General features: G+C 39.5%; 1 protein-coding gene across 2 annotated transcripts in view; it reads right to left on the minus strand.

Moving 5' to 3' along the window:
• Positions 1 to 1,531: 1,531 nt before the first annotated feature.
• The window catches only part of sfxn2 (sideroflexin 2), a 56,281-nt gene continuing 30,455 nt past the window's right edge, over positions 1,532 to 27,357 (minus strand). For both annotated transcript variants that reach the window (XM_028795731.2, XM_028795730.2), the window contains exons 3-12: positions 14,885 to 15,055; positions 14,669 to 14,767; positions 14,485 to 14,560; positions 14,184 to 14,269; positions 11,073 to 11,133; positions 9,032 to 9,098; positions 8,197 to 8,246; positions 5,605 to 5,654; positions 4,810 to 4,857; positions 1,532 to 1,834 (exon numbers count right to left, since the gene is read on the minus strand). In XM_028795731.2, coding sequence (XP_028651564.2) covers positions 1,735 to 1,834; positions 4,810 to 4,857; positions 5,605 to 5,654; positions 8,197 to 8,246; positions 9,032 to 9,098; positions 11,073 to 11,133; positions 14,184 to 14,269; positions 14,485 to 14,560; positions 14,669 to 14,767; positions 14,885 to 15,055 — 808 coding nt within the window. In that variant the 3' untranslated portion in view covers positions 1,532 to 1,734. The remainder of the gene's footprint in view (positions 1,835 to 4,809; positions 4,858 to 5,604; positions 5,655 to 8,196; positions 8,247 to 9,031; positions 9,099 to 11,072; positions 11,134 to 14,183; positions 14,270 to 14,484; positions 14,561 to 14,668; positions 14,768 to 14,884; positions 15,056 to 27,357) is intronic.

The following is a 27,357-nucleotide window of genomic DNA, read 5'->3' on the forward strand; positions in this document are numbered from 1 at the left end:
AATAATATATGCATGGTAATTAATATGTTGAGCCTCTTTGATGCCTTTTTCCACTCACAGGGTGGCATATTTTTCTAGCCTAAAATCAATGCACTGTGCATCTCTAGATGGCAATAGCTTTTCCTTCACAAGAATAAATCCAGTCGAAAAGTGACTGCTTTAAAAAATGTGTAAAATTATTTTATTTCTCAAGTATATAGTTGTTAGTTCTGGGATTTGGCCTCCTTTACCTGGTGTATCTGCATAAATTCCATTAGTGTAAGGTAGTGACTAAGATCTTGGACCTTTGCACATTTTTGTTCATTTTTATGCTTGTGAAGAGATGATGAATAACTAATGTCCCCACAGCGGTTACTGCTGCTGCTGTTTGTGTGGTGCCTGCATGTTCTTCCAGAGTTACTGTTTTTTCTTGTGATATCTGAAAGTGTCCCAGTATGAGGGTATATGGAGATTGCCCAGTGAAGAGATGCTCCACAAAGAAAGGTTGTGTTCTGCCACATACCTCATGCTGCTGGAGTAGTCACCAGCCTCAGTGACCCTAAAGTGAATTGAGTAGGCTCAAATAATTGGCAGATACACATGTCCTCTGTGAGCATAGGGGCCTAAAATCAGCCAAGTGGGCAACTCTTGAGCAGGAGGCTCAATGGGACTATCAACAGCCACATTATTGCAGGCACTGCACCAGTCCATCAGCAAAGTTGCATTCATTCCATTTTTTGAAACAAGCCTCTTTTTTATCTTATCACAGTGTGATTTGTTCAGATTCATACCAGAAATCACAGACAAATGAGGGAAAGAACCCAACCTGCAAATAGCAAAGATGGAACACAGTGGTCCCTAAACTGGACATCCTTCAAGCCTTGGCTGCACTTTGCTGTCCCATCCATCCATCCTCTTCCGCTTATCCGAGGTCGGGTCGCGGGGGCAGCAGCTTAAGCAGAGATGCCCAGACTTCCCTCTCCCTGGCCACTTCTTCTAGCTCTTTCGGGAGAATCCCAAGGCGTTCCCAGGCCAGCCGAGAGACATAGTCTCCTATTTAACTTTGCTCTCCCTGGCCATGAAATTAAAAATAATAAGAGACAAGAATGGTGTCAAGTTTGTGGTTCTGTGTTACTCAAACCTGCTTCATGGCACCATTTGGTTTCTTACAATTGTTCATTTACTTCTGGACACTTTACAAAATGTGAAAATTAATCAGTGCCATTTTAAGATGCTGTTGTCCAACACGCTTTGTGTTTGGTGATTTTTAGAGAATCAAGAAGCACTGGCTAGACTTATAACAAAGAGCATGATTTGTATCTGTACAGTAAAAGCACTTCCAAAAAGCCATCACGAGATCACCTAATACACGTCAATTCCCAAAAGACCCTGCAGCTTTTCACTATGTTTACATGACATTAGACCTCTTCCAGTATCATTAATGATGCCAATTAAGCTTGAAAGATTTGCAAACCTGTAGATTGTGAAGATAGCAGCACTTAATGTGGTGAGGTACTGACACATTTATGGGCTTATTATATCAGGGAAAACATTTAATTTCAAGTGAAATTTATTCTTCAAAAATTGCCTGATTCAAGTATGTTATTACATTAACAGTATTTGCCAGGTAAAGACATAGGACTCCATGGAGACAGCACACTTTGATAAAACCAACAATTTAAAAAGACCTAGTGTAACTGGTGAAGTGTCCATATCCACTGGCCAGTGCTGCTGACAGTTCTGAACTCGGCACAGTTACAGTCCCTTGTTGAAGTAAACGTACTCCAGAGTATTCCCGTAGCGTTCCTGAATGGACTCCCTTAGCTCTGGCTCCAGCTTGGACACAGCTATAGAACTTGAAGTAGGAAAAGGAAAGGAAATCATTAATGTGACCATCCACATAAGCCGGTAAGATGCCCTGATACCTGAGAGAGCACGAATGCTGAATGCTGGCTGACAGAAATTCCCTTTCCTGGTGACACCTGGCCACACTGGAAACATTGCATGCCTTTATTCATAAAGGTTAACCAGTTCAACTGGAAAGTTGTAAGGCAGCCATGTATCATTAATGCATGCAAAATAAAGGACCTATGTAAAAAATTACGAGTAAAGAAATAATACAATTAAAGAGAATGTGTATACACTCACTGGCCGCTTTATTAGGTACACCTGTCCAACTGCTTGTTAACGTAAATATCTAATCGGCCAATCACATGCCAGCAGCTCAATGCATTTGGGCGTGTACACATTGTTAAGATGACCTACTGAAGTTCAAACTGAGCATTAGAATGGGGAAGAAAGGTGATTTAAGTGGCTTTGAACGTGGCATGGTTGTTGGTGCCAGATGGGGTGGTCTGAGAATTTCAGAAACTGCTGATCTACTGGGATTTTCATGCACAGCCATTTCTAAGGTTCACAGAGAATGGCCAGAAAAATAGATAGTATCCAGTGAGCGGCAATTTTCTGGGCAAAAATGCCTTGTTGATGACAGGGATCAGAGGAGAATGGCCAGACTGGTTCCTCTCAAATTAATTACTCGTTAACAACCGAAGTATGCAGAGCATCTTTGAACACGCAACAGGTCAAACCTTAAAGTAGATGGGCTATAGCAGCAGAAGAACACACCAAGTGCCACTCCTGCAAGAACAGGCAACTGAGGCTACAATTCCCATTAGCTCACCAAAATTGGACAGCAGAAGACTGGAAAAGTGTTGTCTGGTCTGATGAGTCTCAATATCTGCTGAGACATTTGGATGGTAGGGCAAGAATGTGGCATCAACAACATGAAAGCATGGATCCATCCTGCCTTGTATCAATGGTCCAGGCTGCTGGTGGTGTAATGGTTTGGGGGATATTTTCTTGGCATGCTTTGAGCCCATTAGCACCAATTGAGCACTGTTTATTTGGCACAGCCTACCTGAGTATTTTTGCCATGTCTATCTCTTTATGACCACGGTGTACCCATCCTATGGTGACTTCTTCCGGCAAGATAACACGCCATGTCACAAAGCATAGATCATCTCAAAACCGGTTTATTGAACATGACAAAGAGTTCACTGTACTCAAATGGTTTCCACCATCACCAGATCTTAATCCAATAGAGCACCTTTGGGATGTGGTGGAATGGGAGATTTGCATCATGGATGTGCAGCCAACAAATCTGCAGTACCTACATAACACTATAGTATCAATGTGGACCAGAATCCCTGAGGAATGTTTCCAGCTGCTTATTGAATCTATGCCACGACAATAGAATTGTGGCAGTTCTTAAGGCAAAAGGGGTCCAACTCAGTACTAGCAAGGTGTACAATAAAGTGGCCAGTGTGTATGTGTATATATGGAAGGGGGCAGAGTGGAGATTTGCCTAAGGCCAGTGCTTCACATCTCCAGACCCCTGGATGGGAATTCTAGTCCAGGCACTACTTGTGAATTTTCATGTTCTCACCGTGTATCTGTTTGGGTTCTCCTCCCACCTCCAAAAGATGCATATGTTAATGTTACTGGCACCAGTGTGAAGGAGTGTGGGAGGGATTGCCAGTATGGAGAGAGAGAGACTGGCACAAGACCCCACAACAAGCAGATTTTTATAATGGACAGATGAATCACGTGAACTGGTGTTTCAGTAGAAAATTGTGAACAGCTGCACCAACAGAAGATTCCTAAACAGAATTTATTACTTTGTGAATAAAAGAATCTGACAATGTCCATATGGTGTGGAGTAGCGATGGGTGATAAACCTGTCATACCAGGTGAAATTCTTCTATCAGGGTGGATTTAAACATTTTTTTACCAGTATACTAAACATTAATAGAAATGTGCTGAAACTGCAAATCAGTGCATGCAAATAGAAACAGGAAATGTGATTTTATGTTGGAGAATAACAGTCTTAAAGGTAATGTCTTTGTGTAAGGACTTGTAGGTTAAGTTTGTGTTTGTGAAGTTCATCTAGCTAACAGTATTATCCAAGTTGCTGTGTAGTTCAGCCTCATTGTTAGGGTGATACAAACAGGTAGCAAGGACCGGATAAAGGTGTGTTTAGTGTTGTGTTCGCCTGATGGCAGTGCCAACATGAATAAGAAGCTGTACTTTTATTGATTCTGGAAAGCTGAATAAAAGCCATTGAATCTCCTAGAGTAACACTCTGCAGAGTGTTAGCAGAGCATTTGATAGATGAACCGGCACACGTGTGTGAACGGTTAACCATCAATATGTTAGTTATTTTGTAAAAAAGAAGTTTCAGTCTGAAAAGTGCACATGAATACATTATACTGGAACCTGGCAGAGCCTTCAGAATTTGTAATTACAGGTCAGCCTGCCATATCCATGGGTTTATGGTTCCAGGATCTCCCCAGTGATGTGCAAAAACTGTGAATGTTCAAAACTTTCACAAAAGCATAAAGACGATTGCGTGCATGAAGCCAACACGTGCTGATACAGCTGGACTGAGGGTTGACGGGGCTTGGGTATGCCATGCCTCACCTCAGCAGCATCGGCGTGCACATCTTGTTTCTTGTGCGGATTTTGTGGGCAACACTGCATGTGGAAATGTGAAAGGTTCTTTTTTGAGAATATTTTATATATTTTTTTCATTTCAAACTGGTGGTGGATCAGAATTGTGGATGCCAAATAAGTGGAGCTGACAATGTAACACGAAATGGATTTTTAGCCATACAGGCCACTCCTAGTGTGAAGAGGTGTATTCTGAGTTTTGATTAGAAAGACTTCATACAGTTTTGATCTAGGACGTAGGGGGTGGTCTGCTGCAAGGCAGTGAAGCACAAATTCAAAGGCTTTTTGTACTGATTAGCTCTTTCAATAAAATGGTCTTACCATCTCTGAGGGAAAAGAGAGCAGGCGGCTGGCACCATGAAGGTCAAGCTGTAAAAAAGAAAAAAAAAAAAACCTTAAACTGAAAGAAGCGACTCCTAACCCTTAAAGAGTCAGAGGTAACTGAAAAAGCTGGGGTAGTGGAGCAGTAGTGCTGCAGGATACTGTATCTGACCAACAACTTCTAAAATGATTAGCTCCACTGTGAAATTTCAAAGAGAGAATTTAACAATAAAAGTAATTGTATCGTATACAGTAATGCTATACTGTCTTCGGAATTGCTGGACTGAAGTGAACTTTACTACCAGGCAACAAATTTACTGGCAATTTGTCTTGATGTCACAGCCATGGATGTAATGTTACAAAACAACTGAGAGAATAACTTACAGTATGACATCATTTTACAGTTCGACATTATTAACAACAACAGGAAATCAAAACACAGTGACTAAATACACAATGCAATAAAACTGCATAGAATTGGTAGGTCAGAATAATCCAAGTCTTCAAAAGTTAACCACGTTTTAAGCTGGACGGTGTTTGGAGATGTGGGGATAGAGGAGTGAATTAAACGTTGTGAGTGACTACAGTAGGAAATGAACTGATCACATGCTGAGTGGTTCTTACTTTGAGTGACCAGGAAAGAGTCAAGAGATGGTGACCTGAGTGAGTGTAGTGGAGTCTGCTTATCCTATCTGAGATGTTCACAGACCCTCAATAACATCTGCTTTCAGGGGAACAGTCCTCTCTTGATTGATTTGAGCAATACATATACACCCAACAATAAAAAGTACTTACAAAACTCCCACCATCATCACTTGCATTGGTGCATGAAGAAACTTGATTCTCTATAAACACACAGAAAAGAGATTTTGTTAGTGTTTTATACACTGGTAAATGCATTATGTTTCAACCAATTACCCCAAAACCTAAAGGTTCTCACTCTTAAGTGGGTGTAGTAAAAGCCCCAAACCTGCTACATTGACCAATAATTGTATAATCAGCATGAAATGAGAATCCCCCTAATGCTCCAGTAACACTTTGTGACCTGCTGCTCTTGTTTTAGATGCCGTGGTGCTCTCATCTGATCACACGCACAGACAGAACTGAGGTAATTCTGTGAACCTCTTAAACCATCTATACCTGTAGCACAGCACTAGCCGTATCCTGACTGATGAGCTCTACTAAACTCATCTCAGTATTGTATTTTTCTGCAGTTTTTCTTGTTTGTGTAGAATTATACAAGAAGGCTTAAAGGAATACTTCACCCAAAAATTGTATTTTTTATATGTAATTTGCCCATGTAGTTTGTAGTTATGGCCAAGAAGAACATTTAATGTAATGTATTCATGCAATCGGAGATACGTTCCAAGTTTCTCATATGGAGACCAATGATGGCCAACAGCAAACAATCGAAAACATCCAAGAAAACAATTTACATTACACATGTTACAAAATCCACTAGGGTTGTCAAAAGTATCAAAATATCACTTGTATAGATTGTAACATTTGAAAAGTGGTTTTAATTCTCATTTTTCATGGTATTGATTATATAACCTACATTATAAATGCAGTTCTGGTTCTCTCTGGCTTTTCACATTTGAGCCTCGTGGGCTGCCAATGGGCATGACTCGAATTGCAGCCACGTTTCTTATAGTATCTTTATTTCTAAATTGCGTGTAGTGCTAGGGTGTTGTACCGTGTTAGCCATTATGAATGTATTGAGAATTCAAGCAAAATGACACCTTTTATTGGCTAAGTAAAAAGATTACAATATGCAGGCTTTCAAGGCAACTCAGGCTCCTGATTACATCTTGCCTGAAGAAGGGGCCTGAGTTGCCTCAAAAGCTTGCATATTGTAATCTTTTTAGTTTTCTAAATTGCGGAATCCTTCATCATTGTAAATCTGCAAACTTGAAGTAGGGGTGTGATGTTTGTTGTTTTTCTACAGGCTAAAATGTGTTTTGTTATCAGTTGAACGTTTCTTAACACATTAAGAAAGGGGTCTGCAATTTTTTACTTGTAGACCAGTTTTATTCTGCGCTGTTCATTTGTTGGCAACACTCTTTAGCATGAGGACTCCGTCGCACCCTCGATTTTTAGTCCCAAAGCACATTACTTTCTTTTGCTTTATTACGTGCAAATGTCAAATTATAGGTCATCACATACACTGCATAACTTTTCAGTGCAGAATTGCCTAAATGGTGGCTCTGGTTCTCCGTGTGCTCATATACTTGGTGTACTACAGTAGAAGTTGAATTGTGAAATGGAGATTACAGTGAAAGCTGATTGGATTTGGTTTTCTATGGCGGCCCCTTCATGGTTGGGGTCTGCATGAATGCAGTGTGGTGCATTTTCCTTTAAGTTGTATCACGATAGCACTGCTCGGCATATCAGTGATTGTGATTTGATGATTTCTTTTTTATTCATTTTGATGACGGCCCTGTTTTGCTGCATTTTCCTCAGCTCACAATGTGCCTATATACTGTAAGATTATTAATGTGGCTAGATGGGAACTGTAGTTTTTGGGATGGGCCATAATGTGCATTAAGGTTAACACCAAGGCTACTGACCACTACTGAGTTTAATCATTCCTATGCTTTAATGACTAAAATTTCAATTATTTATTTTCATCAATGCATACAGAATTACAAAATAATTATTGTTTAATTGAGTTACATTATATACTTAATGGTATCAATTTCAATATTTTTGTATTGTGTCAAAAGTTTGAAATTTTGAAATTGTGACAACCCTATAATCTACACGTCAAGTCATCCTGTCATATGCTCACAACGGACAAAACTTGTGCATATTTTCCTAAAATATTGTTAAATGAATACTTTCAGAAAATCACAGCAGTACACAGAGGAAATGTGTAGAACAAGCTCTTCCTCTCGTTCACTGGCCAGTTCAAACGCTTGTCCCTGTGTGAACGCACTTCCTCTGCATTCACTACTCTGATTTTCCAAAAGTGTTTATTTATTTTAACAAAAAAATCAAAAGATTTTGCCATATGAATTGTTCATCACGAGTAATGTGAGATCCTACAATGGTCTCCATAGATCCCCAATCTATTTTCTGCATGAAAACATGACATTAAAAATATTTCTCTTGCCACCCCTACAAACTACATGAGGTAAATGACTTTTATATATAAAAAAGTATTATTTTTGGGTGGAGTGTTTCTTTACCTAAAATAACGCAATAAAACATGAGACTCTGCTGTACGTAAAACATGTAAACAAGTGAAGCAACTGACCAGACGCAGGAAGAAATTCAGAATAAAAGCAAACACTGAAGAAGTAAACCCAATGTTGGCCTCACTGCAGACTGTGATGTCATGTATGTTACAAAAGACGGACAAACCTGAAAAGTGCGTTTACTGACCTGCATTAAAGGATACTTCTCCAGCCTCTCCATTATAATTGGCAAAATAACTGGACATGAGGAAAGGAAAAAAAAAACATGTTAAGCTTACTAGAAAGGAGCACCGCGCAGTGAGTGACCTTAAAACAGATTATTCAACAATAAACTGACGTCTTCCCTGCTGTACTTTAAAACAAAGCATTCATAGCATTTTGAAACTCGCCTGATCTAATTCAAGAGCATTACATCATCAATGATTCTATACCCTTCTTATTTGGTTTCTGTGAATTAAACTTGTTGGTTTCAAATTATAAACACTATCTTTCCAGATGTAACTTTGAAAATATCCCACTAAGTAAAAATAAATGTGCAGTGCTGGTGCATAACTCTGTCCCAAACTGGATTTTTGAGTATGTATTACTAAAATCCTACAGTAAGTCTCCTTCACTTTCTACTAAGCACAAAACTCCTAGATTCTAAACCACTGCATTTAAACTGTTCAAGTTCTGTCATATATGCCGCCGTAGCATTGGAGCGCTGACCCCTATGAACACTTTTCAAATCAATTTCCTTTGTTTCACATCCTTAAAATGCACAGTGAGATGTCTTCACAGGACTCTTTCATGCCTCACGGTTTGAGTCAGGGCATGAAATGTACGCTGCTGGCAGAGAGGCAGCTGCATTCACGTCTCCAGGGAGTCAAGATCATGACTTGCATAAAACTTTGAAGATGTTAAAGTCTGACTTCTGCACTCCACATCTTATGTGTAAGCATAAATCAGAAGTGGCAATTTATTAAGCCAAAAAAAAAAATCCCACTGATGCAGAAGGCCTGAGCATTCTTCTTAATACTTACTCATTCCTGGGGCTGCCATGGCAACTCTGGAAATGACCACCTGTGTAATCCCCTTCACGGCAGCTTTCTAAAAAAAAAAAAAAAAGAAATCTTATAAGGCAGAAGTGTAACTGCATTTTCTAACACAATGACTGCCACTGTATTTGATTTTTCCAATGTACTGAGTGCTGTGACAGGAGGCGATAAATCAAACTGAATTTTTAGTGGGTAAATAACACAGCACTACTGTTTCAATCAGTAGAATGTTATCCACAATTCAACTCCGAGATAGCACAATATATTATCTTTTAAAAGATGATATGCATATGCCTTATACATAAAGACGCCATCAGAGTTGAATCAAATGAAGCAAATCATCTATTTCACCTACCTGCCCACAAAAGATAACAGCAGCTATCCGTGTCTGTGGAGGTCTCAACATGATTTATGTGTCACAGTTACACACTTTACATGTACAGTACGCCCAAAACAACCTGCCCTAATACTGCAAATCAAATTCAAGAGTGACACTGCAATGATCCAGTTATTCACAAAGGCAGGGTATTTTTGCTTGGTTTTAATCAGAAATACTTTGATTGATGATGTCAGTTTATGTTCTGAATTCCCAGCTCTTCATTTTCTATTAGCTTTGCATATCATTAAAGGAATACTTCAAATAAAAAAAATACTCCTTTAACATCCATTACCGTATATTATCAACAATAAAACAAAGATTAATTTCAGCCTCCCAAACATGGGTAGCTTTTGTCTGTCTTCCTGCTTTGGCTCCTTTATTATAATAATAATAATAATGTTTTATTTATGTAGCGCCTTTCATACTGTCAAGGACACTTTACAATTCAATACACACATTAACAAGACAGTAGAAATTACATACACGAAAAAGAATAATACTCATTGAAAAGATGTGTTTTTAACAGGAGTCTGAAGGCTGAGAGTGAGAGAATCCCAAATTTTAGGGGCCATCACACTGAACGCTCTGCCGCCCATAGTTACTAACCTGTATTTGGGTACAGTGAGTAAGTTAGCGTCCGAAGATCGTAATGCACGGGCAGGAGTGTAAGGAAGCAGCAGCTCCGACAGATAATGAGGGGCTGAACCATGAAGGGCTTTAAAGGTGAGAAGAATAATTTATTCACACACTTCAGGCGTTTACTTCTTGCCAAGCCAAGCTTGTGCTTTTTTCTAATCTTTCCTTGTACATCTAGCAGAACCGTAACTCCCCATCCACAAGGGGTTTGCCAGTTTAATTTCAATTCATGCCTCTGCTTCCCCTTGATGATGCACAGTGTAGCCACAGAGAGTTTAGTGAAGGTTACTGATGCTTTTAATGTGTGCTATCACAGCAAAGGTTTAGGCCACCACTACTGATGCATTCTTCATCACTGTTGGTCTAAATCCAAGATATGGGGACGCAGGAACTTATAAAAGAGACCCTTCATCTTGATCTGTTTGTCTGGACTGCCCCTCACTTCATGTGTACTTCTGTAACTGTACTGCTGGCCAGCTTTCACATTTATAAAATTCCACATTACCCAACTGCCTTCCTCCTATTCACATTCTCTTAACTTTTTGTTTAGGAAGTTTATCAAGAGAGATATTACATAACTACATATTTTAGAAATTATTACCAACATGCTGTGTGGATTTGAATAAGTAGGAGATCTAAGGACCTGGTTTCTGATTTCTGAAATCCACAATTCTTTACTCATCTACCTATGTGCACACATAATAAGAATGAAATATTAAATACCAAAAATAGATCATGAGGAACAAGATTTAGACTGAAGAATTCCTTAAAAGATAAGAGTCTTCCAGGTAATGACCCTCAGTTAATTAAACTAAACAGTCAAATGATAAATTACTACAAAATAAATTTTAAATTTTAAAATACAATAAAATGATGTGACTGTTTCATATACTATAAAATCTGTTTTACTCTCTTCAAACGATTAAGGTGCATGTTAAACTTGAAATACACACTGCAAAAAAACAATTTTGCTATACAGTTGGGTATGAAATTTGAAAAGATTATACCAACCCGTGAGCACCCTAATTTGTTGTCATTTTCATCCATTACTGTAATTCCGTTGAGTACTTCTCTGGAAGAAAGGGAAATGAGAAGAGACTGCATTAAAATCCAGACAACTCCCCCACCAGCTGTTAATTTCCTGAACAGTTTCTTCACTCCCCCTACAAACCAATACAACTGCACGGCTGAGGGACCACACTGTTTAACCTCCGTGAGTGCTGAAATTAGTCAGAAGTCAAAACTAGTGGGCAAGGTGGCCAGGTTGGTACCTAACAGGTTGGATGGTAAATCACACTTTTGCAGGTTAAAATACTAACCAGAAAAGTCGCATGATTTGCAAGATAAGACCTAAATAAGACACCGTATGAAAATAGATTCCTTACTGTGTTCTGCTCCTCGGTACTTATAATACCAAAAAAAATAAAGAAACAGGACTATAGTAATAGTGAATATTTTTGTTTTTCTTCAGCCATCTTTCAGACTTAAGCCCATAACAGCAGTTAAGTCTAACGTCTTCAAATTCATCAATGAACTTGAGCCAATATTTATATTTCTGCTGTTTTCAAAATGCAACACGTATCACATGCCATTGCTACATAGTGTGACAGATAGGGGGCGCTATCGCTCCCTTGAACCCTCTTATCAGACGCCAGACACCAGATAAATGTCCAATAAACTATTTTATTCGGGCAATAAAGTGCACCAAGCACCCTCCACTCCACAATACTCATAAACAATACAATGTCGCTTGGACTAAGACGTACTTCCCGGGTTATAGGTGAAACCAAAGTCTCTGGGCTTTCCTGCAGCGTCCCCTGGAGGCCCCCATGGTATCCAGCAGGGCTGTGATAAAAACTCCACTGTCCATGATGCCCTGCTGGAACTCGGGGCACCTCTATGCAGGGCTCCACCTGGCGGCCTGGGGGTATTGGCCGGGACAAAAGGCCGGCCATGTCCCACAATAGCAATGTAAAAGAACTAATTAAGTATTAGTACAAATCGTTGAATTGTTCTTTCAGGACGATATCTTTGACATCATGAAAATTAAAAAGCCGCGGCTCACTCACAGTCTTGGACAAGTCATTTCATTGGTAATGAAAATGTCAAATCAGGTCAAATTACACAATATATCTGAGACTGGACATTTCCAACTAATATAATTCTATACAGTTAACAATTCTTAGACTCAACATGTTTGTCCTGTCCTGTAAATATCTGATTTGTGCCCTAGAAGGGTAAGTGACTAATGGAGAATCACACAGTCGGGAGTGAGAGAGAGAGAGGTTGGGAGCGTGCTCTGATTACAGCACATTGCCGCACCCACCATACGACAACCACCTGGATTGGGATCCGAGAGCAGCCGTGCAAAGGGTGACACCCAGCACCGCACTGAACAGTGTGAGGTTTTTTTTACAGTGGCTGGAGTGACAATCATGCCACCAAGTAGGGGGTAACTGAAACTGAACATGTTTGTGGTCCACTTTCTTAGCCAGTACGTCATGCTGACAAATCATACTATGTACGCTGATCACGGAATCGTTAAGGTTCCTAAATTTCTTTGGTTTTCTGCTGCTTAACCCAACTCTTGTGATGCAAGCAACTCCACAGTCAGATTCAAGGAGAGTTTAAGAGACAGGGAGCAAAAATATGAAATGAAGCTCACTTGTGAGGATAGCATATAAGATGAAAGTATCAATTTGACATTATCAATTCCATCTAAACTATATACTGGCAGCATCAGGTGCAAGTCAGGATTCAATCCTAGATGGGCCATAGTCAGTTGCAATGTTCCAGTTCTGAGTTACCAATCAATCAAAAATGCACGTGTTTTGGATGAAGGAAAAAAAAAATCCATGCAAACACTTGGGTTGTGTGTCAACTTCAGGGAGACAGTGAACACTCCGGACCGCCACCATCAGTCAAACTACTTGATTTATGCTTTGTTAAAATGCTGTGATTTTTTTTTTAATTTATAAGGCACACAACAATTTCATTCACATTATTTTTTTCTTTTCATGGACACAAGTGGATCATAGAAGGTGGTGGAGCCTCACTGTAAGTGCCCAGCTTGGGAAAAAAGGAAGTTTTGAAAGAAAGACAGCTTCTTGGTGAAGCAGCTGAATGAACTGTTTGCGCCGATTTGTAAAAGCAAATCTGTTTTAGCTGTTTTTACGGACTGTTTTATCAAAATTTTTCATACTTGTCTTTTTATAATGGGAAAGGACTGCAGTGCAGATATTCACTGGTATTGGAGGGTTCAGGCGGCATCCAAAAACAGACTTGCTGTAGGAGTTCAGGTGCCATACAGTCATGCAGTGAGAGTGGCTTGGTCTCAGAAATGCTCAGAGGAGACAAATATGTGGTGAAATGCTGACCCCAGGCCACAGACAGAGCTGGGCATGAATAAGTCATGTGAGGAAGTATCTGTATGTCACTGCCCTCTGTGCTGTGGCATCACTCTACTCTTGGTCCCATGGGACTATGAGTTGTAGACCAAGTAGTGTCTTCCTCCACTATGGCTACAGCTTCCTATCCATGCTGGACAGAGTGCCTTAACTTTACTATCTCTTGGAACACCTGCAGATCCTGAAGAACAGCGTTTGCTCAGTGTTTTGTGGGTGCCAAGGCAAAGGTGGCAAGCAGTACTCAAATACACACATTCAGAGACAGCAGTGGGATGAAGGCAGGTTATGTGCAGTGACATAACTCCCTCAACTCCCCACAGCCTTATTCTTCTCTGGAATTTTAGATAGCAGGCCAGACTCCCTAAAATGCAGTATAAAAGTAGACATGCAATACTGTTTCTGAGTAAGGAACAATCCACATGGTACTAAGACCCTAATAGGAAGGGTATCCAAAGAGTAAATTTAATAACTGTACTGCAAACTCGCTGTGAAACTTCCCACTGACACTCACTATATTTTGTGATTTTTCATTCACTGCTTCCGTAAAGACAAAATTGGAAAATACATAGATCAAGTGGTTTGTTTTTCAAGAAAATCAAATGTTTTAATTAAAAAGAAAAAACAAAACAAAACTGACAAATTGGAAATGTTCCCACCACACAAACACCTCCCCATCTAAACCTTGGAAAAAGCAGTGCCACTTCATGTTACTTACTGCTGTCTCATCATTGGGATGTTCACACAGTTGGCTGCAGCCACAGCAGCAAAAGGAACCCACCGAGCCACCAGTGGGGGAGCTTTCTGAAAGTAAGCAAGAAATTAACACAGACAATTCAGTGCATGGCAAGTGTTGATGCCGTTAGCCACTTAGAATGAAAAACAAAAACAAGAAGAATTGAGAGAAATGGCAAAGGCAGAAGAGCTTTGGAAAGTGCTGTTGTGTGTGGCTACAACAGACACGTCTCCAGACGAGTACAGTATATGGTATTGGTTAAGAAGTATCTCAGTCCTAGTACCTTGGTGTAAAGGTTCAGCCCCACTGCTGTGGCCAGGGCGGTGCTAGTTGCTGTTAAATAAGCAACGCCAATCTGTCTGAAAAGCAAAATAACAATTACAAGGATTATTAACAGTAGACACAGCAGCTGCAGCACAACAGTAGCTCATGTCTTGTTGTGTAGATTTTAGGCCAAGTTTACTTACGTTGGGGTGATAGGCGATGCTGCATTCCTGTTGGTGTAGTTTACTAAGGCGTTAAACGACTGGTTAACCCACTGCCAAAACACAACTGCCGGTACTGTTCTGAATGAAGAGGAAAACAAGGATTTAACAGATTTTGTCTTGTATCTTTTATAGTTTTTTCAATCAAAATGGAATATATAACAGCATACACCAAAAAATGTGTAAATTTTAGTTCACCTGTAGAACTGCAACATAAATCCAGTGATCGCCATACCGCCAGGGACCTGAAAGGACATCCGACCAATCAGATTCATGCGATCTCCTGTGTCTGGGTGAAAAGCGGAATCATATAACTTCTTGGCATAATGAAGCTGCTCTTCTGTGGTGCCAGGTGGTACAGTACCCGCCCTGTGAATGACAAAATATGGGCACCAATCAAACAGAATACCGTGACGTCTAAAGCTTCTTATCACACAAATATAGCTTAGGTTATCTGCGAATGACATGTTACCACTTTTACACCATTTCAAAGCCGTGGACATGTGAGTTACATATCAGAGACACAAGGGAATGAAGTACTTGGAATTAAACGAATTGGGGAAAGACTGACACAGGTGTAGAGAAAAACTTACAAGTCATTCTACCATAAAACCAAACTCCTTCCAAACATGCAAAAAATCTTTATTTTATATAGTGCCTTTCAACATGATGAGAACTGCCCTGCATAATAAAACATTACCAAGGACAGGCAATTAACCCTAACATTTCTCCTGAATCTTACTCACCTAACTGTTCATGTCATGCCAATGTCTGCCTATAGTTTCTGTGCTCTTGTTTAAGCAACACCAGAGACTGACTGACAGACGGATGGATAGATGGATGGATGGAGTGGTGGCTCTGAGGCTAGGGATCTGCACTGGCAATCGGAAGGTTGCCGGTTTGAATCCCGTAAATGCCAATAGGGAATCTGCTCTGTTGGGCCCTTGAGCAAGGCCCTTAACCTGTAATTGCTGAGCACTTTGAGTAGTGAGAAAAGCGGTATATAAATGCAAAGAATTATTATAGATAGATAGATAGATAGATAGATAGATAGATAGATAGATAGATAGATAGATAGATAGATAGATAGATAGATAGATAGATAGATGTTGATGGCCCATTACAGCTCCAGAGTCCTGCTTACCACTCGCACATAATTTACTTGACTCTGGGGTCCTGCCCAGTGCTATTCAATTACAAATTCAGTTGGGCAAGATTTTCAAACCAAGAAATTTTGCTGGGCCAGATGTTTTTAGTAGCTGGTAAGCAGCAGAAAATTTTAAACCAACACAAATTAATCTATTTAAAAACAAGTAATGTTTAATAATTGTTTCCCTTTTAATTTTGGTCACATCTGACACAGGCACATAAAAAAGTGCATAAAAAAACAATAAAAAACAGTAATTTAACAAGATCTGAGGTAGTAGCAATACTTTTTTCCAATCTGGAAATAAAAAAATAAACATTTTGGTCATAGCTGACCTAGGCACATCTGAAAGTGCATACAACAAAATAGTGCACAGTATCAGCAATAACATTTGTTTCTCTTTAGAAATAAAATAAACATTTTGCTCACATCTGATCCATGCATCCAGGTGCGTAAAATCAGAAAAAAGTGCACAGTATTAGCAATAACATTTGTTTACCATTGGAAATAAATATTTTGGTCATACATGACCAGGGCACATCACAAAGTGCATTTAACGGAATAAAAATTTAAATCAATGCTATGACAACTATCAGTGCACAAACCCATAACAAGTGATAACAGTAACTAATACACTTGAATCCAACATCTCCTGCACACTGAGCACAGGCTCATTTTATATCAACATGTGTGAATCGCAATGTCTTTTTTGGTAAACAAAAGATGGCAATATGCAAACATTGCATTTAGAACATTAGAACACTCTAGACGAGAACAGGCCATTCAGCCCAACAAAGCTCACCAGTCCTATCCACTTATTTCTTCCAAGAAAACATCAAGTCGAGTTTTGAAAGTCCCCAACATCTTACTGTCTACCACACTACTTGGTAGCTTATTCCAAGTTTCTATCGTTCTTTGTGTAAAGAAAAACTTCCTAATGTTTGTGCGAAATTTACCCTTAACAAGTTTCCAACTGTGTCCCCGTGTTCTTGATGAACTCATTTTAAAATAACAGTCTCGATCCACTGCACTAATTCCCTTCATAATTTTAAACACTTCAATCATGTCACCTCTTAATCTTCTTTTGCTTAAACTGTAAAGGCTCAGCTCTTTTAATCTTTCCTCATAATTCAACCCCTGTAGCCCTGGAATCAGCCTAGTCGCTCTTCTCTGGACCATTTCTAGTGCTGCTATGTCCTTTTTGTAGCCTGGAGACCAAAACTGCACACAGTACTCCAGATGAGGCCTCACCAGTGCATTATAAAGGTTGAGCTGAACCTCCTTGGACTTGTGCTCCACACATCATGCTATACAACCTGGCATTCTGTTAGCCTTCTTAATGGCTTCTGAACACTGTCGGGAAGTCGATAGCCTAGAGTCCACTATGAATCCTAAATCCTTCTCATAAGGTGTACTCTCAATTTAGATCAAATTCAAGGTACTGTGAAGGTATACAGAAGCCGAGAGTCCTAGCACTATATGTTTTTAATTTAGTTGGTGAAGAAAAATAGTGTTTAAAATTTGAAATTGACAAATCGTCAAGTATAATAATAATTCTTTAATAGCACTGTACTCACTACTCAAAGTGCTTTGCAAACTCCATGTGGGGAGGACACGGGACGCAAACCCATGATCTCTTCATTGCCTACCACCATCACACCATGTGTGTAGGTGTACTGAACTGCATAATATTGTCATTGAAAATTTAAAATTACAAACACAGAATTTCAGAAATCAAATATCAACAACAGGTAAATAACGAGCTCTACATTCAACAAAAAAGTTCTTATGTAATTCAGCAAAGCGATCACTGCTTAATTTGATTCAATTTTAAAGAAAGATCCAAAGTTCTTGCATAATTTCATCAAATGCAGTTTTCCAAATTAATTCTTTGCTTTGAGTGTCAAAGGCTGATCTTCATCCTCGTAACATTGTGTCATTCTAGCCGTGTTAAGCTACTATGATACTAAATTCTCACCAACTCACATGCTGGACTTTCTTCAGCAGGCTTCTTACAACAATGACCGCTGCCCATCAGCTCTGAAGCCACATAGTTGATATTCGCCGTCCCGTCACTCCAAAACATCACTCCCATCACTTACATCTAAGGAGCTGAAGACGACTACACAACAACTCAATTACAAGCCTGTCAAAATTTGTTGTGTTAACAAGAATTACTTATGAATGCTTTGAAATCACTTCAGTTTTTTTTGTCTGGGGCCTCCTACCTCACCAGTTTGAGAAAATCCCAACAAAAGTTGTTCAACTCGTCTTGATGTCTAGTTATGCAATACATCAAAATTTTCGAGGTTTCCCCTATTTATGTCCCTCTACACCCAAAATTACACCATTATTATAAAGAGAAAAGAAATAGTTGTTTCCAGCAAAAATTATCAGAAGGACTTGAAGTTGTGCCTGTTACATCAATTGACCCCAGGGGTTCACCCCTAATTGGATACGAGAAGCCAAAGTCACTCTTTTTCTCAAAAATTAAAAAAAAGGGGGATTGGTAATACAGTATAAGCATATGGAGTGTGATTTCATGCTATTTTGAGGTTGTTGATCACGAAAATTATTCTTGATATCTGATTCTTTCCTGGTGGTCCAGCTTTTTAAGAAACACTCCCAGAAGGTTAAAAATGACAACTTTCAAATATAAGCATGTGGCATATCATTTTAGACTATTTCAAAGTCAGCGATTACGAATAGGGTGTTATTTTAGGTCAGTGATTATGAATTTGATGTCATTTTTGATCTTTAACTTGGGATGTAGCCCTCAACGGACCAGTTTCAGAGCGTGAAAAATGACAGGAAACTTCTATTTTCCTTTTTTCCTCTTCCGCTTATCAGAGATCGGGTCGCAGGGGCAGCAGCTTGAGCAGAGATGCCCAGACTTCCCCCTCCCCGGCCACTTCTTCTAGCTCTTCCGGTGGAATCCCGAGGTGTTCCCAGGCCAGCCGAAAGACATAGTCCCTCCAGCGTGTCCTGGGTCTTCCCCGGGGCCTACTCCCAGTTAGATGTGCCCGGAACACTTTACCACGGAGGCGTCCAGGAGGCATCCTGATCAGATGCCCGAGCCACCTCATCTGACTCCTCTTGATGCGGAGGAGCAGCGGCTCTACTCTGAGCCCCTCCCAGATGACTGAGCTTCTCACCTTATCTTTAACGCAAAGCCCAGACACCCTGCGAAGGAAACTCATTTCAACCTCTTGTATTCGTATATATTCGTAATACAAGCGGCTGAAACTTCTATTCCAATTGAGAATATTTAGACTAAACATTTAATCTGAAGCACACATTTTAATATTTCAAATATTTGATGCAAATTTTTTATTGCTTGTATATTATGTACTTTCCTGAAGTAAATCATTACATTTTTTTACAAACACCCCAAATTAGGGTGGCTTATGCTAATTCAGAATTGTCTTCCTCACTCATATAGCTGCACACAAAATTACAGAGGTCTCCACTCAATCCAGGTGAATAACTAATGCTGTTGAATTCACAAGAATCAAGGATGCTTTGATACAACACTGTGATTTGCTTTTCATATCATTACTCATACGTACAAATAACGGCACCTGTGACTGTGATTGGTTTAGGTGCTTTTTGAAGTGGACACTCACAGACACAATAATGACTGTTCTCTATAGACTTCAGAAATTCTCCCAGATGAATTGAGCATGTCTTTGTCTATACTGTGCCGAAAACACTAACTAAAAATTAAACCATTAGGTACCATCTAGAAGCGACATACAGATACCATGGAAATACACAAATTTTGAGAAATTCAAAGACAGCTAAAAAGCTGTGAAGTAGATTACTCATTTTATAATTGACTTTCTGAAAAAGACAACAATAGACTGTACAAAATGACCAATGATATTGTGCCAACAGTTAAATATTATGCCAAACTCAGGTCTAAAATGTCCTTTTCTATAAGTCAGTTATCAAAAGGTATGAGATGGTCTACCGGGGACAGTCTGCATTCCTGCATGGCCCTGAAAGTCTGTTTATTAACAGGAAAGCAAATAAAAATCTGACCTTTTCATACCATGTGCCTGTCAGCTGCTATGTTCCCACACAGGCAAGGTAGCCCCAGGCAACCTTGCCAATTCAGCACAAGTATGTGCAGGGCAAACAGCAGATAACAGTTCAGCCTTGCTATTATGTTTCCATGCAGCTCCCGTGTGTGTGTGTGTGTGTGTGTGTACAAAGGGGAAGAAGAAAACAAGACCTGGTTGCTCAAATCCAGGGCTGCACTGCTGTGTTTCCTTGTGTCCTGAGGGTCAGGCCCAAGAAATATCAATGTATGTACTGTATGTGTCTGCTTCAGAAACAGAGTGCTCTCCAAATGATCAGGAATAGTTCATTAAACCTGCAAAAGGCAAGCTGCCTTCTGGGTGGCCCAGTACTGTTCCTGCCTTACAGATTGTGTGTCCTTTGCTGAAACTCCATACTCAACTGTCGTCTCCATGGTGTATGCTCATTCTCCCCATGTCGGTGTATGGTTTTCTCTGGTTTTCCTTACATATCCACCAAAGACATGTGTTTGTTATGATTTGGTTTCATTTCAAAAAAAAATTTTTTTGGGCTCTCTTGTGGTACTTGGTAGGCCTTTTCAGGTGTATTTTAGATTTTGGAGCTTGCAAATTCCGTTTCTGATATTTTTTTTTCCTAATTGGAATTTAATTAATTTGAATGAATTGTTCTTGTATCTTTTTGTGGAGTGGTTGTTACCACGTTGCTACACTATGACCCGGAGATGAGCAGCTGTGACATCACGGGGTTGTGGGTATAAAGATCATGACAAACACTTCTATTTATCCAAGCTTACAGAGTGAAAAGTAAGATACAGGCACATTGTACTTTTGATTGTGTTTTTGGCCAATGAATCCTTGCAAATGAACTCTTGACTATGAGTTAGAATTATGATTCATGGCATGATGACTGAGTTTTGGTACTCCTGGTTACAAATCTTTGCCCGTTTTCTTGTCCATACATTATTTTCTGCCTCACTCTTTCTGACAGAACAGTATTAGGCGGATTGATGACTCTAAATTGGTGAATGTGTGCATGAGTGGATTCTGCATTGGGTCCTGTCCAGTCCAGGGTGAGTGCCTAGTTTGTGCCGAATGCTCCTAGAATCACCTTGGGCCCTTTATAACCCTGAATTTGCTTAAGTAGGCTAAAAAATGTTACATTATGGCACATAGTCTAGCTACTTATATCTATAATTACTGACTGGCCAATACAAAAAATATTCTGGATGCATGTTTAGCTGAGAGGCACATTCAAGGGAACATATAGCGTTCTTCACATACTCACTAATTTACTGGAATGGAACTTAACATGGCGACTGCACGTCTACTGGGCAAGAAAAGCAAATAAATAAATGAGGAATTGATTTGAAACATGGCCTGAAATAACAGCTCCTATCACCTGGCTACAGTCCACCACTGCTGAAAAGACATCTCTTAGGAATAATACACCGAGAATTAGTCAAGAAAGCCCCAGTTGCAGGTACATGGTTTAGATCTTTAGGAATAAAAACTGTACATAATGAAACATCTCATGGGACTGGAGTTTGTCAAACCTGTTTGGTGTTTGAGGATCTCAGGGACACCGGGGTGGTCTGATAAAGACAGTCAGTGAAGGCATCACATTGTCCTTGCAATTCTATATCATTTCCCAGTTTTATTCTGCTTAAGTATCTACTGAACTTCCACTTGAACTACAGTATTTAATAATTCTTTAACAGCAAGGATAGAGAGTGATCATTAAAAAAAAATGACACTTTGTCAAAGAGGATGTATCTTTTAAGATATGGCATTTGCTTTTAAGTGAATGAGCATATTCGGACCTATTTAAAACTGCAAACATATGCTTCAAAACAGATTTCTTCCTCCATTTTGGAAGCATGCATTGCCAGAGAAACTGGGGCAAAAAAGAATGGTAAAACATGTCTAGCCATGAGGGCCAAGTTTCACACCACTAGGCATCTTTAAAGGATTTGCCTGTCTGTTCATTTCTCACATGTTCCAACAAAACTGTTCCATTTGAAATTGCCGGCTTAAAAAAATAAAAATAAAAAAGGCATCATTCACACCGTTGTTACCCCTAACTATAAGATCATGTTGGCATTTTGGCTCCCATTAGTCCAATTAGAAGATGTATTTCTCGGTTGAATAGTACAGATGTTTGGTTTGATTTCACACATGCTCATCTGAAACTTCAATTTTCTAATTGCAGTTATTAGGTGATTATTTAGACAATGTTCAGTCAGGGTCATAAAGTGAGTCACCAATGAAATGAACTGGCAGCTTTACTCCCCAATGCCTGAACCACCAGGCAGTGGGCCAAAACAAAAAAATCTAATGGAGTAGAATTAAAAGTAAAAACCAAATGTGTAAAATTACAAAAAACTGAAAAAGGGAAACAGATTTCAACATGAAGACAACTTTAGTGGAGGAAAGCATTACAACAGTGTGATTGTGCATGTTCATGTCCATCTGGCTTTTGTATGTTCTACAATGGCTAAAAAAAATGACTACAGTACCAATGAAGTCCTTCAGTAAATGGTATATTAAAACACAGTCAAATACTTCACACTATTCTGATTCTTAGAAAAGCTAAAAAAAACATACATAATTGAAGTAAGCTAAATCCATCCATCCATTTTCCAACCCGCTGAATCCGAATACAGGGTCACGGGGGTCGGCTGGAGCCAATCCCAGCCAACACAGGGCACAAGGCAGGAACCAATCCTGGGCAGGGTGCCAACCCACCGCAGGACACATACAACACACCCACACACCAAGCGCACACTAGGGCCAATTTAGAATCGCCAATCCACCTAACCTGCATGTCTTTGGACTGTGGGAGAAAACCGGAGCGCCCGGAGGAAACCCACGCAGACACGGGGAGTAAGCTAAATATTTCTAGTAAATATTTTCTTTACAGATTTCAGCTGCATCTACGAACTGAGAAGGACAAAAGCTCCAGTTAAGACATAGCTTATTCCGTGATTATAAACTCTTCTTGTGCATTGACAGCCAGCAATTAAGGCTCAAGTCATCTCTGTCATCCATAAAAACGATCAACACAGGAACCCTGCACAACTCTGTTCTCTCCACAGAATTGCTGTAGGAAGAGCTTAGTTTTAATTTCTTGAATATTTGTGTGTTCATCTGCAGCAGTGCTCAATAACCATTTTTACTGTTGTTCTGGAGGCTGTCGACTGTTCCTTTAGACAGTAACCTAAAATGAGTCTTTAACAAAGAAAATACTATGTTCAATATATACAGGGTGAGTCAAAATTATGTAAACATTTGAATGGCCCGAACAATTTATTCACAAAACATACTTCATATGTGTAAGATGATTTACAGGAATGTCTCAACCTTTTCGCCATCATGTTCAACAAATGTACCATAAGTGGCACATAAATTGTCCACAAACATTGTATATAAGTATATACATAGCTGTACCATTAGTGTGAACATAATTTTGACTCACCCTGTATTATATATAAATAAGATATATATTCATTTTATTATATATATTTATTTACATGTATACTGTAGATATATATAAGGAGAGAAAGAGAGAGAGAAATGATTACAGAAGATTGATATTTGCATAGCCTTTTACGTTAATTTGATAAGATCTCCAGAGCACGCATTCTTTTAAATGCTTGGTCAGCACTTCTTCCCTCAGAGCCTGCGTATGTTATTGTGTATGTCTGACGTCACATATACTCCCTGCAAATGCTGCATGGCACTCCAGCTGCTGTAATTTATAACAGAAGGAGCTTCTGATCTCATTAGCTTGGTCCCATAACACACTTATACAATTACTTTCAGGCCAGCACTGATCACTAGAAAGACTGTAGCACATACTGATATATTAGCTGGAGATTATCCTAAGTATGAGGTTACACTCTTAGCCTCAGAATGGTAAGTGCAAAGCAGTAAAGATACTTCAGTCTTTTGTCGTTTCCAAGAGATGAAAGTGATGCTTTGGCCTTAAGTGTTCAGGTGTAAGAAAGACAGACAGACATCCCCAACAGAAATGAAAGGAGAGAGCATTTTATGCTCCCTAAGCCAAGTCTCTCATTCTGGTTGCATGTTTCTGTGTATGTCCCTACTGTAGGACTTTGAGGTCTTGCACAAGTTGATGACCAGTTAACCTTTACTAAATCAAGACATATGCATTGCTTTTATGTACTGTGTCCTCTAGCCTTGTGCATCTTTTTCCTCAAAAAGACTGGACTCTATATGGAGCCCTTACATCAAACTTGTTTAGAGGACATTTTCCACTTTTGATGTACAAGCAGTAACATTCCTTATTGGAGAAGTGAGGTGCACCCTATGTTAAGGATCAGCTGTAGTGCAGAGCCTGGACCCAAACCAAGCAGATGCAGAAAGCCATAAAACTTGCACCATTACAAACAATCTGACATTTTTTACTGGTTTCCCTGTTGCACTTAAGATCAACCTTTTAGCCAATAATCGGCAGACTGATCTGTCCATCAAGATTTGCTAAGGTGAGAGTATAATCACTCTTCCTGCAAACTAGGCCAAAAACAGGCCCCAGAGAATCTGTAGGATACTAGGAAGATGCCACTCAGATCTTGATTAATATTCTCTTTGCACAAAGAATGAGTAGCAAATGCATACCAAAATCCCATTTTCGTGCTTCCCTACTGTTGTGATGTGAGATTTTGCATAAAAGTTGATAAATATTTTTCATGTCTTTATTTGTAACTTAGGCAAACCAATGTAATATTAGTGTTACATTATTGATAATAACAGCAATGGTTTGATGGTTTAAGAACCCCTTCCCCCCTTTTAGGAATGAATGTCTTTGAAATTTACGATAGGGTTGGGGGGGGGGGTTGTGGTGGAGGGTAGTGCCTCAAACCAGTTTGGCAAGTGTTTCTCTGCTAAAGTCTCTCTCTCAACCCCCACAGGAAAGCCAGGCTGCCTAACTGCCAAGCTTTACCTTAACATATGGTTTGGGGGGCAGGTGTGAAGATGTTCTATCCCCCCATTGGTCTGCAGTATGTCTGTTTGGAACTGGCTTGTATCTGAAGCCTTTGACAACCTATTGGCTCTAGGGGTTGGACAGAAAATCTACAAATTTGCTCACTCCCTCACTCTCTCTCTCTTACCAAACTGATGCATAAACTGAAAAGGACAACACAATGAAGAGCACAGCTAGGCAGCCATATTGAGACAGGCATGCGGCCTGTTCTGAAGAAAGCTGACCACAAATGATGCCTTTACTTCACTAGAGACATTTTAAGTAACTAACAAGTCTGTGTGCTGCCTGAGCTACACATCACCATTTAATCAGGTTGTATGGTTGCCAATATTGAAATGTACTTTGCATATTGTTATTATTTATGAATATTTATCAATAATAAATTGTTTTAATTATAACTTAACTCCTGCTTGTCTTTTACTACACCTAATTGCCTGAGGTTATAGATGTAGGAGGGAAGGTGACGAGAAGTTATATACTATAATACCTTATAAACAGTGGTAAGTCTGTGAGATTTGAGGCATTCTGACAGAGGCTACATATTAATAATACAAAAGGGGAAAGTAGAGTAATATAATACTCTACCAAGACAAAACACCTACATAGAAACTCATCTCGTTCTTAATGAAAAATTAAAAAAGGCTATTCTTGATAGCCTTTCTGCAATGTGTATTTCTTTTGTAATACTGTGGATGGCATCTTAACAGCACCATAATCATTCACTTAGTGAAACCAGCATTTAACACTTGCAGAAAAAAAAAAAATATCAGAGTCGTTAGAAGTGTGAAGTTTACCAAAAGTAACAAGGGAAGAATTATACACCTTCTGGCAAATGATCACACTGAAGTGGCAACTAACATGCCCGTTTCAATAGCACTGACTGAGGTCATTGCTTATTTTAATACACACACAAAGAAATATGTGTCAATCGATCCAATTACATTATCTTTCAAATGGATATTTTCATGGTACATCTCTCTATTATAAAAAAAAAAATCTTGGAACGAGATGAGACTTTTTTTACTGCGACGAGACGTGATCTTTTGAAGAGAGACAGAGTGACACTTTCATGTCCTGCAAGACGGTCAAGTCACGTCATACTTACAACCTTTGGAAGCAAGTCCTGTGAGACGGTGACTTTTGCAAGTCACGCCCTACTTACAGCCATTTTCAAACAAGACCACGGTCATCTAACCTCTCAGTTGTTAGAATGTTTTTGGCAGACACACTTCCCGTGCTCTCTTTCTGCCAAGAGATTTAACCATGCCTGGGGCTGGAAAAAGACAAAGTAGAACGTCGTAAAGAATTCAAAAATGTATGCATGATGCACATGCAGAGCAGGTTAGAGATTCGAAAGTTTCAAAAAAAATGATAGTAAAGATTGCATTAGAGCAAACAAATGGGAAATATTACTCAGTGAAATAATGGAACAGCAAAAAGAGATCGAATAGCGTTTGAGGATGTCTGGGGGCGAAGAGAGACAAGGCAGTGAGACAAAAGGATAACTGCTGAACAGGCTTTTAAATGTTTGAAAGTGCCGCGCGAGATGCAGATCACGCAGCATGGCAGCAGTAGCAAGCCAGCAGCTGATTGACCAAAGAGGAGGTAAAAAAAAAAAAAAAAATTGTATCCCATTGTATCACTATTTAAGAGGGGTTTCGAAGGAGCGACCACATCTCCTTGGGGTTCGTTCAGCCCCCCTCTTCAAAATGGCATGTAGCGCTGGTGGGGGGGAGGGAGGGTTTGGCGAGTGAAGCAAGCAGGGGGCAAAGCCCCCATGTATTTTAAATTTTAGTGAATTATAATACAAGAAACACAGCAAAATATTAATTATGACAAAGCATGGAGAAATGCAAGGAAAAATTCTGAAACTGAGCTTTCAAAATACTGCAAAGCAAAAAGGACTACCTCATGCTCTGCCCACTTTGAGAACAAACCAAATATTTAAACAGACATGCCTTATCATGGGTAACAGTGGTTAGCATTCCCACCTCACAGCTTTTAAACCCTTTGTCCCATTCTTGATATCTGCAAAGTTGGTGCAGTCTCCATGTTCTTCATGATTCTTTCTGGATTTTTCTCTGGGCACCCCAGCATTCTTCTTACATCCCTAAGATGCGAGAGTTAGGTTAACTGATGACTATAACTCGGTCCACTGTAAATGTGTGCATGTGTGCTCAACCAGGGTTGGTTTCTGGCTTGTGCTTGAAATTGCTAGGACAGGCTGAGACACCAAACCCTGAACTGTATTAAGTATGAAAAAAAATGAAAGTTTAACTTTAAAAAAATTCACATCTTGCAGACACATTGGGAAAATGCAATCTTCATCTTATGATCAAATCCTAACTTTAGAGATAATCTGGAATAAAAACCTACAGCCATCAAAACTGTCTTAAGAATGCCTGCAAATCCCCTAGGAGAGCTGGAATCTATTGGTGGGAAAAAGCAGCTTTTTGCCAGCACAAACTTCATACTG

This window comes from Erpetoichthys calabaricus, chromosome 2 (genome assembly GCF_900747795.2).
Source record: "Erpetoichthys calabaricus chromosome 2, fErpCal1.3, whole genome shotgun sequence".
Lineage (NCBI taxonomy): Eukaryota > Metazoa > Chordata > Cladistia > Polypteriformes > Polypteridae > Erpetoichthys > Erpetoichthys calabaricus.